Genomic DNA, 16,594 nt, shown 5'->3' with positions numbered 1-16,594 from the left:
TATTTGCAAATGACAGTACTGACAAAAGGCTGATATCCAGGATCTATAAAGAACTTCTCAAACTCAACACACACAAAACAGATAATCATGTCAAAAAATGGGCAGAAGACATGAACAGACACTTCTCCAATGAAGACATACAAATGGTTATCAGACACACAAAAAAAATGTTCATCATCACTAGCCATCAGGGAGATTCAAATGAAAACCACATTGAGATACCACCTACACCAGTTAGAATGGCCAAAATTAGCAAGACAGGAAACAACGTGTGTTGGAGAGGATGTGGAGAAAGGGGAACCCTCTTACACTGTTGGTGGGAATGCAAGTTGGTGCAGCCAGTGTGGAGATTCCTTAAGAAATTAAAAATAGAGCTTCTCTATGACCCTATAATTGCACTACTGGGTATTTACTCCAAAGATACAAATGTGGTGAAAAGAAGGGCCATCTGTACCCCAATGTTTATAGCAGCAATGGCCACGGTCGCCAAACTGTGGAAAGAACCAAGATGCCCTTCAACAGATGAATGGATAAGGAAGATGTGGTCCATATACACTAGGGAGTATTATGTCTCCATCAGAAAGGATGAATACCCAACTTTTGAATCAACATGGACGGGACTGGAAGAGGTTATGCTGAGTGAAATAAGTCAAGCAGAGAGAGTCAATTATCATATGGTTTCACTTATTTGTGGAGCATAACAAATAACACAGAGGACATAGGGAGATGGAGAGGAGAATGGAGTTGAGGGAAATTGGAAGGGGAGATGAACCATGAGAGACTATGGACTCTGAAAAACAATCTGAGGGTTTTGAAGGGGCGGGGGTTGGGAGGTTGGGGGAGCTAGGTGGTGGGTAATATGGAGGGCACATATTGCATCGAGCACTGGGTGTGGTGCATAAACAATGAATTCTGTTACACTGAAAAGAAATTAAAGTTAAAAAATATTTAATTAACTTTACAAGACTAAAGGATCATCAGCAGAAAGCCATGAATTCCATGCTTTGCTTTCCCCTCCTCTGGAATTCCCCTTTTCTCCTTGAACAGTGAGCCTGGTCCTGGCTCGATTTCTTGCTGATCTTCTGGGGGAGGGGCCTGTTATAGTGATTCTCAAGTCTCTTTGCCTGAGGCGGAATTGCTCTGCCATTTCCAGGGGCTGGGCTAAGTAATCTGCTTGGTTTCTCTCTTGGGAGCTTTTGTTCCCTGAATGCTTTCTGTAGAGCTCTGGAGGATGGGAATGAAAATGGCGGCCCAGAGAAACCAAGAGCTCAGGGACTCACTCCTCAGTGCACCCTCGGAGAAAAGTACTCAATCACTCCCATCTTCCTGGTCCCCAGCCGCACTCTGAGCTCATACAGCCTGTGACCCAGCATTTCTGTCTCAGGCACACAGCCCCATTTTATGTCTCCAAACCCAGCAGATCTCTGCCACTCTCCAGGGCAGGGGGTCTCCCTGGATCTGCCACTTGTGGGGTCCCTGCTCAAAGAGCAATGCCTGACTGTGTCACAAATCACAGTTTAAGGTAACCCCGAGTTGAGAGCTCACTCCTTGGCTCTGTCTCTGTAGCCGGCTTCCCTGCTCTAATACCTGTGAGCTCTGCTACACTCAGACAGCCCTGATCCTTCTGTGAACCTGTGGGACCTGAGACCACACTGTCCCCACAAGGGTTCCACTCCCGCTTGGACTCTGGAGCGACGTCCCTCAGTGCGGCAGACTTTTTTTTTTTTTTTGGACACAAAGAGAGAGATCAAAAGAAGGCAGAGAGGCAGGCAGAGAGAGGGGGAAGCAGGCTCCCTGCCGAGCAGAGAGCCCGATGTGGGGCTCAATCCCAGGACCCTGAGATTATGACCCCAACCCAAGGCAGAGGCTTTAACCCACTGAGCCACCTAGGCACCCCAGTGCAGCAGACCTCAGTTTCTGATTTTGTGCTCTGTTGCTCTGCAGCTTGCCGGGAGCCGGCCCCTCCCCCGACGGGCTATCTTCCTATCGCTTCGGATTCACTTCTCCTCAAGTCCCACCTTTCAGAAAGTGGTTGATTTTCTGTTTCTAGAATTGCTATTCTTCTTCTCTTCGATCTCCTGTTGGGTTTGTAGGTATTTGGAATGGTTTGATAACTATCTAGCTGAACTCCTACAACCTGATGTCATCTCAGCCTGCTACTATTCGACCATCTTGACTTCTCCCAACCATTTCTTGAAGGGACTATCGTTTTGTCTTTGGATAGTCCTACTTGCTTTGGTGAAGATTAATTGGCCACTAATTGATTGTATGTTCATTAGACTAAATAATCTAATAGAGGAACTGGTGGGTACAAAACCAGAATTGCTATAGACAGAATGTTTGAAATGTTGAAATCCCACATGTGATGGTATTAGGAGGTCAAGCACTTGAGAGGTGACTAGGTCATGAGGGTAGAGCCCACAGGAATGGGGCCCAGGAGAACTCCCTGCCCTGCCACTGTATGAGGACACAGCAAAAAGGTAGCCATCTATAAACCATCTATAAATCTGAGGTGGATTCTCAGCAGACACCAAATCTGCTGGTGCCTTGATCTTGGACTTTCCAGTCCCTTGAACTGTTAGAGATGTCTGTTGCTTATAAGCCATCCAGTATATGGAACCTTGCTATAGCATCCTGAACATCTCCCAATGTCCTCCATGTTATTCCTTATGCTCCATAAGTAAGTGTAACCATATGATAATTGACTCTCTCTGCTTGACATATACAATGGAGTATTATGCCTCCATCAGAACGGATGAATATCCAACATTTGTATCAACATGGACAGGACTGGAAGAGATGATGCTGAGTGAAGTAAGTAAAAGTCTGAAATTTTTGAAGAAACCAGCATCACTTTTTAATTTTTCCTTCTAAATAGACATCATTTGGAGTGACAGTTTCACAGCAAAAAAATGAGTAGAAAGCAGAATTCTCATATACCCTGGGTCCCCATGTCCCCCCATGCACAGCCTCTCCCACTGTCAACATCCAACACCAGAGCAGTACATTTGTTATAAATGACAGACCTACTTTGAGACATCACTCAAAGTCCATAGAATCTATTAGGGTTCACTCTTGGTGCTGTATATGTGTATGTAACTCAGGTTTTTTCTCTTGCTAGTCTATCTTTTGTCAGTTTAACTTGTACATTCCCAGTCTCTGAACCTAAGAGGGTGGAGGAAAAAGTTTCTTCCTCCCCTCTGTTTCCTCCACCTATTCCGTAAACACATGTCCAGGTTGAACCCTGGCTCTTCACAACATTAACCCTTGTGCTCATTTGCTCACTCTTGTAATACATCTAACATAATCTGAGAATTGTTTTGCCCATACCACTATGATGAACTCCAAAGTTTAGGATGTATTTGCAGTTTTTCCCTTATCTCTACTCTCCCTGCTGAAGACGATGTTTTACACCTAAACCATAAAATCAGAGATAATAAAAGTATTCTTGTCTAGTAAGTGTGCCGTACAGCAATGCATAAGCAACACCATGTTGTTAGCTGTAAGCTATACTATGGCGCTGGGGCTCTAATTCAGGCCCATGCTTTTTCTCACTACATGATGTTCCACAAAGTCACAAATGAAGTTAAGTAGGCAAAGAGTCAGGAGCAGGAAGTGTTTTTGAGACTGAGATGATAACATGCAGATAAGCAGCATATCTATTTGGCCATCCCAGAGACAGCCCTCTTCTGTTTCCTTAGACTCGTCATTGGACAGGATGAACTGATTACAAGGGCCATGCTTTCAACGGGCTGGAAGGTCAGTGAAAGTTCAGGACAAACCCCAGACTTCCCTGACTTACTCCTACACCCAGTCTAAATACTTTTCACTGGAAGAGAGTATTTTCTGAAACTTGATCAATCAACAAGCACTCAGAAATGTTAAACAAAACTACCTTGTTCACAAAGAACTTAAGCCAATAATGATTTCATTCTTCAGCTGTAACCCGTCATCTGAGCTGGATGGCCAAGTTCCAGGTCTGAAATGCTATCCCCAATGGTCCGTTTTTCTGAGGCCTGGGTACATCCGGGAGATTTGAAGGTGTCTTGAGGCAACTTCCCCAAGGAACCTAACATTGAGGGCTCTTGAGAGGCCATTTTGGAGCTAGGGCAAGACAGGGGACTGCAGATAAGACACATCCTGCTCTGGATCTACCCCCTTCCTCTTTATGGCCACTCTATTGTCTACCACACAAAAGGGAGTAGCCAAAGGCAACCTTTAGGTGCAAGGTAAGCTGCATTGTTTAGACCCCTCTCCCTCCAGCCTTCATTCACTCCCTTTGCTTCCTATTTACAAACTTGTCTGTCCCATTTTTCCCCCAGGGAGACTCAGGTACGGCCATGTTTCCCACCATTGTCCCTATGAGTTATGCTCAGTTGTACATGGTTATCCCAAGGTTCTCTCAGAGGCACTGCTTTGAATGTCTCACTGCCTTCTGACAGTTAGCCCACAGTAAATCTCAGTGTGTCTACTATGATGTCCAAGCCCAGATCTGCCTGTGTTTTCCTGATACACCCATTCCATTTTCGCTGCTCTCTGATTCTCTATAAAGATAGAAGTTATAGCATCTGGGTGGCTCAGTCGGTTAAGGTCTGCCTTCGGGTCAGGCCATGATCCCAGAGTCCTGGGATCAAGCCCCTCACATCAAGCTCCCTGCTCAGCAGTGACGCTGCTTATCCCTCTCCCTCTGATGCTCCTTCTGCTTATACTCTCAATAAGGTCTCTTAAAAAAAATAAAAAGAACTTTGAAACTTTTCAGTTTATCCTTCCCTCCCAATCAGAAACTTCAATCACTGTCATCTCTACTGTTACCTCTACTACTAGATCGGAATTAAAAGTGAACTTTTAATTTTGACTCTTGAAGAAACAATATCAGTAGTGGTTATAATAATAACATTAAAATTCTTTTAGCGCTTACTATGTGCTTTGAATAGGGTGACCCTATAATTTGCTGTCTGATTGGGACACTTTTGAGAGTGAAAAGGGACATTATTATATATTAGCCAAGAAATGAGCATAAATAAGGATGGTCCTCAGCAAACAGGGGCATTTATATGGTTTCATAGCTATGAACCAGTTTCACATGATAGAGGGCTAAAGGAGCTCTCTGTGGTCTCTCTTGTAAGGGCACTAATCCCATTCACGAGTGCTCCACCTTCATGACATAATCACCTCTCAAAGCCCTCACCTCTAAATACCATCTCATTGAGACTTAGGTTTTAATATACAAATTTGGGGTGGGGGTGGGAAACAAACATTCAGTCTATAGCATCTTAGAATAAGGTATTTTAATTATTCCTAATTTACAGATAAGGAAACAAATACAGAAGTTGATATATTACTGATCTTTAAAATCGTAATCCAGGACTTTTGGGTATTCATCGGCTCTCATCCAGAAAAATGCAAGTTGGAGTTTCAGGAATAATTAAAAAGGTGAACCAATTCCAGACCACCGTCCAAACAGACTCCAGTCACTATGCATTTAAATTCTCTTTTATTAGTGCTTTGCCAATCATCCAGCTCATGTGTTTTATAGATGACAAACTGAGGTCCAGAGAGGTGATAAAATTTTCCTGGACATAACATACCAGTCATGAAGCTGCAACTAATACATATGGTCTCCTCACTCTACAGGCTCTAGTCAAATTCTCAAGAGAGGTTTATGGAAATGAATATCACATCGTATTTGCCTAAAGAAGTGACAACTGTGATGTATGTCAAACTACTTGAGAGAAATTTTGAGAGATTGATATCACATTTTAAACTGTGTAATGAAGATAAATACTGCAACTGTAATTTAATGTATGGGAAATGAGGTGTCTCAGTAATGGCTCACAGACTCATTTTACACTGGATAACTGTTCCCATGACCTAGAGGACAACAGAGATGATGCAGACGTTCTCAGAACCCTGTTTTAAAACAGGAGTTTGAGGCAAACAAGACTCAAGTCTCCCTCCTTGGAGAAAATCCCATTGCTGGAAGGGACATTCTTCTGCTGCTCATATTCTTAGTCAACTTTGCTGTTTCTCAGCTACATCCTTTTCCTTGTCTGGTACCCACCTCCCCCTTTCCACCATCCTCACAGACAAGACAGTCTCCTGTTCCTCTATCCATGTCATCCCCCTTCCTGGAGCTATGCTCTATCTCTGTGCTGTATTTTCAGTGTCTTCTCCCGTACTGACTCTTTCCTCAAGATGCGCACCCCTTCATGTCACCTTCTCCCCAGCCACCCCCATCATGCTAGTGCACAAATTTGCTCCATCTCGTCACTGTCAGCCTCCTTGTAACTCCATTTCTTTCACTCTGACTTTCTCTTCAACTTATTGGAATAAGGGTGCTCTGAAAGTACTCCAGCAAATACTACACTGAACTCCTGATTGTTACATCTCATCATCTAATAAAATATTTCATTCTTAAACATTTTTAAAAATTGTAAGTTATATATATGTACATGTATATATATATATAAATATACACATAGTGTGTGGGTATACTCTCTCTATGTATACGCACATAGAGAAAGAGTGTTAGTTTTTTTCTATCAATCTTGTCTTTTAACTGTACCATTTAGTCCACTTATATAACATAATTATTCATTTTTATTTTCCACAGTGAATACCTACTACCTTATTTTGCCTTTCCTATTAGTCTCATTTGTCTGGCATTTCTATTTCCTATCCTTTCTTCCCTTCTTTTGGATTAGTGGTGTAATTGTCATTCTGCGTCAGCCATTAAAGCTGTTCAAAATAATTCTCTCGTTCCAGGCACCTAGAAGGATCCTATTTCTCTGTCCCTCATACTTAAATGTGACCATGAGGCTTTCTCTGGTCAATGAAGTGTGAATAGAAGCGACATATGTCCCTTCCAGCAGAAGCATTAAGAGCTGTCCTCTGGGTGCTGTTTTCTTTTTAAAGGTTTTATTTATTTACTTAGATAGAGACAGAGAGAGTGAGTGGGTGAAAGGCAGATGGGGAGGGAGAGAGAGAATCCCAAGCAGACCCCAAGCTCAGCCCAGAGCCCAACTCAGAGCTTGATCTTATGACCTGTGATCATGACCTGAGCCAAAATCAAGAGCAGGATGCTTAACCAGCTGAGCCACTGGGCATCCCAGTGCTATGTTCTTTCCTCTGCCTCTTTGATTAAGACAGCGTGTGTCAAGATGAAGTCTGTGTCAGCCTGTTTTCCCAAGTGACAATAGCAAACAGAGCCCCTTGCCTGGACCAGGATAGACATATAGTGGAAAATGAGTAAGAAACTTTAAACTACTGAAATTTTGAGATTGTTTGTTACTGCAACACAACCTAGACTTTCCTAACTGATCCACGGTCTAGTTATTCTCTCTGCTAGTTTGGAATTCAAACCTTGTGTTTCCATTCTTTTCATTGTTTACCTTAGAAATTCTCAAATGCGTACTAAAAATAGAAAAGTCTAATCAATACTTTTAGTCATCTCTAGAACACTTGGCAATTCACATCACTTCCAAGTTAAGCTCCTGACATATATTTTAATTTTATATTCTTAACTCAACAAGACATTATTGCTTTATATAGTCAAAAGATCTTTGATTTGTTCACATATTTATCACCACCTTTTTTTATTCCTTCCTGAATTCATATTTCTGCTGAGTAACTTTTCTTTGTAACCTCAAATCCATGCTTAGAAATTTTTTTAGTGGGAGGTTGCTTTAATGAAGTCATAACCTCCATTAGGTTTTGTTTTATTTTATTGTTTTGTCAGCAAATGCCTTATTTTATTCCTTTCTAAGTGCCAGGGTAAATAATTCTATGTTGGTGCGTTGAGAAATCAAAGCCAGTGTATTGAATTAAGATTATGACATGCTGAAGAGGGGAAAAGCCACTCACATGGTCAGGTTAGTCCCTCAGCATTCCAGCTGCCACTTTTGGGAAGTGAAAAGCCCAGGGCACAGTTTCAGGAAATGGACACAGAAGCAAAGTCATAAGATTTGTCCCGTGCCCTGGTGACTGAGCCAGCCTGACATACCTTGGGGGTTTTGTTTGACTTTAGTTCCTTCCCTCCACTCTGACCTTCTAGGAGCGGTTGCTGTGGCCAAGAACTGTAACACAACCACCTTCCACATGCAGCTGAAGTGGCCAACACTGGGTGAGTTCGCGGGTCTCCTTCTCTCCCTGCCCGGGAAACATCCCCCCTCCCAGAACCTAGGTCCCTGCAGTCTCCCAGCTGCAGGCAGCTGGATGCCTGCCTCCCCCCCACCCCCAGAAGAGGTGCTGTTGGAATTGCATCCACACCAGGACTCCTGGGGAGACAGAGGACCTCCCTTTCCCTGATGTTCTGGGAATCACATGTTTATGTGTCCTTTGCAAACCTGCAAGAGCTATTTGTTTGGTACAAAGGGCCCCCTGAGATGACAAGGACTTAGTTGGGGTTCAGCCATCATTACCGTAGTGGCTTTCTTTGCTGCTCCTTGTGAACCAGCAGGCAAATGAGGTTCACATGGTACGGTTCCTAGAGAACAAGACTCACCCTTCCCAGCAGTCCTGAAAAAAGAGTGGTGTGGATGGTTCCCTACAATGTCCTTCCTTACAAGGTCCTTGGTTCCCACTAAAGTGAAACCAAGATGCTCCTCCCACCTATCTTTCCTTGGAAGCCAAGCCCCTTTGCAATCTGTATAAGATTCCCTCCCCAGGGATCCAGGGATCACAGAGACTGGCCTTCTGCTCAGTCCTAGAGACCAAGCTAGAGATCCAGGTCAGTGGCTGAAGAGGAGATCTCCAGGACTCCTTCTACTTCTGTGTTGGATTAGAGGGACCGGGGTGGTTAAGGTTAGCACCTGAAAAAGCTTGAGTTGGACCAACATGGGGATGGAGCATGTGGGCTGCAGGGAACCAAAGGCACTGGGGGAGGGAAGCATTGCTCTTGGGAATACACTGGCATCCCATTATGATGCTGGTGTTAGGCACTGGGCCGTTGCCCTTGTGTTGGAGAACAATAGGCCACACTCTGTCTGTCATGATCCTACAGGTCATGTGGTATTTCAGGGATACAATTCAGCTCATGTTTTATTCAAATGATTTCCTGATAAGCCCCTTGAGCACTGGGTATAAATGTACCTATTCTTCATATGTGTTTTTTTTTTAATGTTTTTAAGATTTTATTTATTTATTTATTTATTTATTTGACAGGGATGGTTAGAAAGCACAAGCAGAGGGAGCAGCAGAGGGAGAGGGAGAAGCAGGCTCCCCACTGAGCAGGGAGCTGGGCTCCAGGCAGGACTAGATCCTAGGACTCCCAGATCATGACCTGAGCTCAAGGCAGACATTTAACAGACTGAGCCACCCAGGTGCCCCCCTCAAATGGATTTTAAATTTTAAAATTTCTATTATTCAGACACAGTACTGTAGGATTTTAGTTCACTGTCAAGTCACCACCCAGAGGTGAGGACCACCTCTCTCCAGCAAGGGGGACTTAAATGCTCTTGGACAAGAGTGTATGTGAGCGTCTCAATCCTTGGAAAATTGCACAGGAGGAGGGATACCTTTCTGGCTGACCCAAATGGAGACTGTGAGCCAAGGGAGGCCACAGGGAGGAGCTGGGGTTCTTTCTCAGGCAGTGCTTTTTCTCTTCTCTCCCTTTCCCGGCTAGGCTCTTCCAGAGGAGTGAGACCACCATGGCTCAGGAGAGGTTCTTCACTCTGTTCCCACCACTGGTCCTGGTGCTACTGGTGCTGGGCTGTGTCCAGCCTTCTCTGGCCAAGGAGTCAAGGGCCGAGAAGTTCCTGCGGCAGCACATCGACTCGAACACCTCCACCGTCAATGCCAGCTACTGCAACCAAATGATGAAGCGCCGGAATATGACGGTAAGATGGTGCAAGCCGGTGAACACGTTTATCCACGAGCCTCTGCCAGATGTCCAGGTCATCTGCTTCCAGGGAAATGTAACCTGCAAGAATGGGAAGCCCAACTGCCACAAAAGCAGCTCCAAAATGCACATCACCGACTGCCGCCTGAAGAAAGGCTCCAAATACCCCAAATGCGACTACGAGACCCAGCAGCAAGAGAAATTCATCATCGTGGCCTGTGAGTGTGTACAGTATGAGACAGTCCACTTTGACGGTTCTGTGTAGGTCTCATCTGAGGCCAGAGCAGCGAGATGCCCCACCTCCCTGTTGTGGCACCTGCTTCTCCCCTCTCCCCTCCTTCCTCTGAGAGAAAGAACTCCAGCCAGGGCTCCTATCCCAAACACACATGCGTTCCTACCCAGGGCTTGCCCCTGTGTGGTTTGGGGGGTGAGGTGGACCCTGTGTAAACCACTTCCCAGATTCTTTCAATAAAACACTGTTGCAACCACCTGGATTTCTGAAGCTGTCGCCATCTGGTACTGTCGTGTTATTGCGTTCCTGCTCGGGTGAGAACTGTAAATCTGGGTAGATTTCGTAAGCATCGAATAGAATCGTTAAGTGCCTTTGCTCCTGACTCTTGGTTTTCAGTGACCTGAGATCATTCCTTTTCTCAGAGATGCCTTGCTATCAAATATGGAGCTGTTACGTATGGGCTATTTGAAATGAAAGGGAGCTACAGTTTGGGACTGTTCTGCTGCGTGAGCTGATGGAGCGCGAGCTCATATACCGAACTCTCTGGCATGGAAGGAAGGACAGGGTGACCTCAAGAAAACCCTGCTCAGACCTTGGCTGGGAGGAGAGGGGGATGAAATTATGATCCTAAATTTTCATTTTCCTTTTATTGAGTGAGCTATTACTAGATCACAAAAATGGCCATCTCTTAGTTGGAAAGTCAGAACCTTCCATTTAGGAGCTAGAAGGGTCTGTAAGGATTATTAAATTGCAGGAGAATAAGCATATTTTGACCTGTGTGTCCACTTTAATGGGATGGGCCTGCCTAGAACGTTGCAGAAAAAAAATTCTAATAAGCAATGAGGTTGAACGGTAGCTCCGTTGAAGGCATGATGGAGGTAGATGTGTGTGTTTCACTTGCCATCCCTGAGATAATGTAATCCCCACTTTAACAAAGGAACAGCCTGAATCTCAGAAATGGGTAAGTGACTTGCTCATGGCTGCTGCTTCTTAGTGGCACAGCTGAGACTAGACCCCAGGTCTCCTGGCCTCCAGTCCTTGTTCTTTCTGCTACCAGAGTGAACTCAGGAAGAAAATCCTGCAGTCTCCCTTTCCTAAGTGCAGTGGAGCAGGGCACCTGGGTGGCTCAGTCTGTTAAGGGACCTACTCTTGATTTCAGTGCAGATCATGATCTCAGGGTCCTGGGATCGAGTCCCATATTGGGCTTTGTGCTCAGCTAAGGGCCTGTCTGGGGTCTTCCTCTCTCTCCTCCTCTGCCCCTCCCCTGCTTGCACATGCTCTCTCTCTCTCTCTATCCTCCTGTGCCCCTCCCTTGCATGTCCTCTCTCGCTCTCTCTCACTCTCTCTCAAATAAATAAGTACATCTTTAAAAACATAAACGTAAGGTAGAGGAAATTATGGATATGGCATCAAGGAAGTAGGTCTAGAGAGACCTGAGAAAAAAGATCAGAAAGGATGGCATAGTAGGGTACATAGTTCCCTTGGTTCTGTTGACCTCCTGTTCTGGAAAGTTCACTGATCAAATCACTCAGGAGGAGGAGGAAAATCATTTTTTCTCACAGGAAGCGTAGCTTCACTTTTGCAGAATTCTACCTTCATCTTTTGGGCTTTAAGGAATGGCAGGTGCACTCCATGGCAGTCTTGATATTTTATTTAAGTTCAGTAATGTGATGTCCAGAGCTTGTAGTTTTTGCAGCATCCATGCACTCCTGAAACTCCTTCAGGCATCCTAGATACACGGAGATGTCAAACCATCAATTAATTTCTCAATACTTTTCTTTTTTTTTTTCTTTTTTTTCTTTTAAAGATTTTATTTATTTATTTGACAGAGAGAGAGAGAAAGAGAGAGAGAGCACAAGTAGGGAGAGCAATAGAGGGAGAGGGAAAAGTAGGCTGTCTGATGACCAGGGAGCTTGAGGTGGGTCTTGAACCCAGGACCCTGGGATCATGACCTGAGACCTTTAACATCTGCCTTTGGCTCAGGTCATGACCCCAGGTTTATAGATGGAGCCCCACCTTGGCTTCTCTGCTCAGCGGGGAGCCTGCTTCTCCCTCTCCCTCGGCCTGCCTCTCCCCCTGCTTTGTGCTCTCTCGCTCTGACAAATAAATAAATAAAATCTTAAAAAATAAAAGTAAAAAAAATCAGAAAAAAACAAAAAAATAAACACAGCTTGCACCTGGAGATGACAGAGGTGTGAAAGGTGAGAAAACCATTTTAACAGAGGCTAGTTCCATCTGTCACATTCTACAAATACATTTTGTTAAGGAAACATGACTACCTAGGAAACAAAACCCTGACAAGCCAGGTAGTTCAGTCTGGATGATATACCCTTCTTAGAGATGAGATTCAGAGGCAGCCTGAGTGGGCAGAACCGACCTTAACCCTACCACACCCTGCCTCCCTCTGAGAAGCAGCGCCCAAGGAAGAGCACTGGAGCTTGAAAGTAGACCCTCAGGACTCTGCTGCTCCCTGCTATCACCTTCCTGTCTGGGCCTCAGGACAATCTCTAGCATGGGGACAGTCAGAACTACCTTGTAGTCTGGTGTGAGGGTTCAGTGAGGCAATTTTGATAAATTGTCTTACAAATGGGATCTTTCAATCTGCCCCAAAATATGCTCCAAGTGAATGTAAAAATGAGTTGGCTGTCCATCTAGTACCTTAGTTTGTCCGCCGTATACTAAAATGGCTATTATTTTAACTGTCTCCAGTATTAAAAGACCAAAGTCTAGGGACGCCTGGGTGGCTCAGTTGGTTAAGTGGCTGCCTTCGGCTCAGGTCATGATCCCAGAATCCTGGGATCGAGTCCCACATCGGGCTCCTTGCTCAGCGGGGAGCCTGCTTCTCCCTCTGCCTCTGCCTGCCTCTCTGTCTGCCTGTGCTCACTCTCTCTGACAAATAAATAAAATCTTTAAAAAAAAATGTTTAAAAAATATATAAAAAAAAAACAAAAGACCAAAGTCTAATCCAATTGATACTGACTTCTCAGATACCCATTACGAAAAACAAATCATAATCATAATAAAAATAACTACTCAGTTGTGCCCAGAATGTTCACTTTTCCTAGGCTTCCTTAGGTCTGGTTACAGCAAGTGCATCTGGAAGGGTTTCCTCTTGTCAACCCACAGTCCCCAGAACCCACACTCATGCAGGAGCTTCAGAACTTATCTCCAGGGAAGACCGGTAGCACACAGAGGGACTTATGGACAGCACACGTGCTACAAATAAATGCATGGGTCTTCAGGCTGCTGTTTTGTTCCAGCAAAAGTGGAACATTCCCATTCTGTTGGGAAACAAACAGAATGTCCTAAACATGGGACTGGTTAAAATATGATGCATATCCTTACAACAGGATACTATGCAAATAGAACCAAGTACACTTTTGCTACTGACATGAAATATATCCAAAATATATGCTTAGTGGGAAAGAGGAAATAGTGTACAACATTGCATAAAAATGTTATTATTTGTGATGGAAAAAGAGGAAACATATGCACGTGTATACATGTTAATTAACTTTTTTTTTAATGTGTGAATTCTTTTTTTAATTTTTTATTTCTTTTCAGCATAACAGTATTCATTGTTTTTTCACCACACCCAGTGCTCCATGCAATTTGTGCCCTAATACCCACCACCTGGTTCCCCCAACCTCCCACCCCCCACCCCTTCAAAACCCTCAGATTGTTTTTCAGAGTCCATAGTCTCTCATGGTTCACCTTCCCTTCCAATTTCCCTCAACTCCCTTCTCCTCTCCATCTACCCTTGTCCTCCATATTATTTGTTATGCTCCACAAATAAGTGAAACCATATGATACTTGACTCTCTCTGCTTGACTTATTTCACTCAGCATAATCTCTTCCGGTCCCATCCATGTCGCTACAAAAGTAGGGTATTCGTCCTTTCTGATGGAGGCATAATACTCCCTAGTGTATATGGACCACATCTTCCTTATCCATTCATCCGTTGAAGGGCATCTTGGTTCTTTCCACAGTTTGGCGACTGTGGCCATTGCTGCTATAAACATTGGGGTACAGATGGCCCTTCTTTTCACTACATCTGTATCTTTGGGGTAAATACCCAGTAGTGCAATTGCAGGGTCATAGGAAAGCTCTATTTTTAATTTCTTGAGGAATCTCCACACTGTTCTCCAAAGTGGCTGCACCAACTTGCATTCCCACCAACAGTGTAAGAGGGTTCCCCTTTCTCCACATCCTCTCCAACACACGTTGTTTCCTGTCTTGCTAATTTTGGCCATTCTAACTGGTGTGAGGTGGAATCTCAATGTGGTTTTCATTTGAATCTCCCTGATGGCTAGTGATGATGAACATTTTTTTTGTGTGTCTGATAGCCATTTGTATGTCTTCATTGGAGAAGTGTCTGTTCATATCTTCTGCCCATTTTTCCCTGAGGTGGGATTCAGCCCTGGGTTACAAGGATGGTTCAACATTCGCAAATCAATCAATGTGATAGAACAAATCAATAAGAGAAGAGAGAAGAACCACATGTCCTCTCAATTGATGCAGAAAAAGCATTTGACAAAATCCAGCATCCGTTCCTGATTAAAACGCTTCAAAGTATAGGGATAGAGGCAACATTCTTGAACTTCATCAAATCTATCTATGAAAGACCCACAGCAAATATCATCCTCAATGGGAAAAAGCTTGCAGCCTTCCCGTTGAGATCAGGAACACGACAAGGATGCCCACTCTCACCACTCTTGTTCAACATAGTATTAGAAGTCCTAGCAACAGCAATCAGACAACAAAGAGAAATAAAAGGTGTCCAAATTGGCAAGGAAGAAGTCAAACTCTCTCTCTTCACAGATGACATGATACTTTATATGGAAAACCCGAAAGACTCCACCCCCAAACAACTAGAACTCATACAGCAATTCAGTAATGTGGCAGGATACAAAGTCAATGTACAGAAATCAGTTGCTTTCTTATACACTAACAATGAAAATACAGAAAGGGAAATTAGAGAATCGATTCCATTGACTATAGCACCAAGAACCATAAGATACCTCGGAATAAACCTAACCAAAGAGGTAAAGGATCTGTACTCAAGAAACTACAGAACACTCATGAAAGAAATTGAAGACACAAAAAGATGGAAGGCCATTCCATGCTCTTGGATCGGAATAATAAACATTGTTAAAATGTCTATACTGCCTAGAGCAATCTATACTTTTAATGCCATTCCAATCAAAATTCCACTGATATTTTTCAAAGGCTGGAGCAAACAATCCTAAAATTTGTATGAAACCAGAAGAGACCCCGAATTGCTAAGGAAATGTTGAAAAAGAAAAACAAAACTGGCGGCATCACGTTGCATGATTTCAAGCTTTACTACAAAGCTGTGATCACCAAGACAGCATGGTACTGGCATAAAAACAGACACGTAGACCAGTGAAACAGAGTAGAGAGCTCAGATATGGACCCTCAACTCTATGATCAAATAATCTTCAACAAAACAGGAAAAAATATCCAGTGGAAAAAAGACAGTCTCTTCAATAAATGGTGCTGGGAAAACTGGACAGCTATATGTAGAAGAATGAAACTCGACCATTCTCTTACACTGTACACAAAGATAAACTCAAAATGGATGAAAGACCTCAACGTGAGACAGGAATCCATCAGAATCCTAGAGGAGAACATAGGCAGTAACCTCTTTGATATCAGCCACAGCAACTTCTTTCAAGATATGTCTCCAAAGGCGATGGAAACAAAAGTGAAAATGAACTTTTGGGACTTCATCAAGATCAAAAGCTTCTGCACAGTGAAGGAAATAGTCAACAAAACAAAGAGGCAGCCCACAGAATGGGAGAAGATATTTGCAAATGACAGTACAGACAAAAGGTTGATATCCAGGATCTATAAAGAACTTCTCAAACTCAACACACACAAAACAGACAATTATGTTAAAAAATGGGCAGAAGATATGAACAGACACTTCTCCAATGAAGACATACAAGTGACTATCAGACACATGAAAAAATGTTCATCATCACTAGCCATCAGGGAGATTCAAATTAACTTTTTTTAATGTTTTCTTTATTTACTTGAGAGAGAGAGAGAGAGCACATGTGAGCAAGGGGGAAGGACAGAGGTCAAAAAAGAAGCAGACATTCCACTTAGTAGGGAGCCTGACCACTCAAGACCAGGGGCTCCAATCCCAGGACCCAGGGATCATGACCTGAGCTGAAGGCAGACATTTAACCCACTAAGCCTCCCAGGTACCCTGTCAATAAACTTTTATTTTTATTTATTTTTTTGGTAATAATATATTAGTTTATTGTTATTTTAAATTTTTTAATTTAAAGTCAACTAATTAACATACAATTATTGTTAGTTTCAGAGGTACAGGTCAGTGATTCATCAGTCTCATATAATACCCAGTGCTCATTACATCATGTGCCCTCCTTAATGTCCATCACCCAGTTACCCCATCCCTCTACCCCTCTCCCCTCCAGAAACCCTCAATTTGTTTCCTATGATTAAGAGTCTCTCTGGTTTGTCTCCCTCTC

General features: G+C 43.5%; 1 protein-coding gene across 2 annotated transcripts; it reads left to right on the top strand.

Annotated features, from left to right (window-relative positions):
• The first annotated feature begins 8,043 nt into the window (after positions 1-8,043).
• On the top strand, positions 8,044-10,338 carry LOC308346303 (ribonuclease pancreatic-like). 2 transcript variants are annotated; one of them, XM_080809132.1, is made up of 2 exons: positions 8,044-8,122; positions 9,623-10,338. In XM_080809132.1, exon 2 carries the CDS (start codon positions 9,648-9,650, stop codon positions 10,101-10,103), a length of 456 nt encoding a protein of 151 aa, XP_080665258.1. In that variant the 5' UTR covers positions 8,044-8,122; positions 9,623-9,647; the 3' UTR covers positions 10,104-10,338. The 2 variants fall into 2 exon arrangements, with proteins under 2 accessions (XP_080665258.1, XP_080665257.1); XM_080809131.1 differs by lacking the exon at positions 8,044-8,122 and adding an exon at positions 8,680-8,728.
• Positions 10,339-16,594: the final 6,256 nt, after the last annotated feature.

This window comes from Martes martes (genome assembly GCF_963455335.1).
Source record: "Martes martes genome assembly, chromosome: 7".
Classification (NCBI taxonomy): domain Eukaryota; kingdom Metazoa; phylum Chordata; class Mammalia; order Carnivora; family Mustelidae; genus Martes; species Martes martes.
The sequence above is the reverse complement of the archived record's forward strand: the minus strand, read 5'-3'. Positions and strand labels throughout refer to the sequence as shown.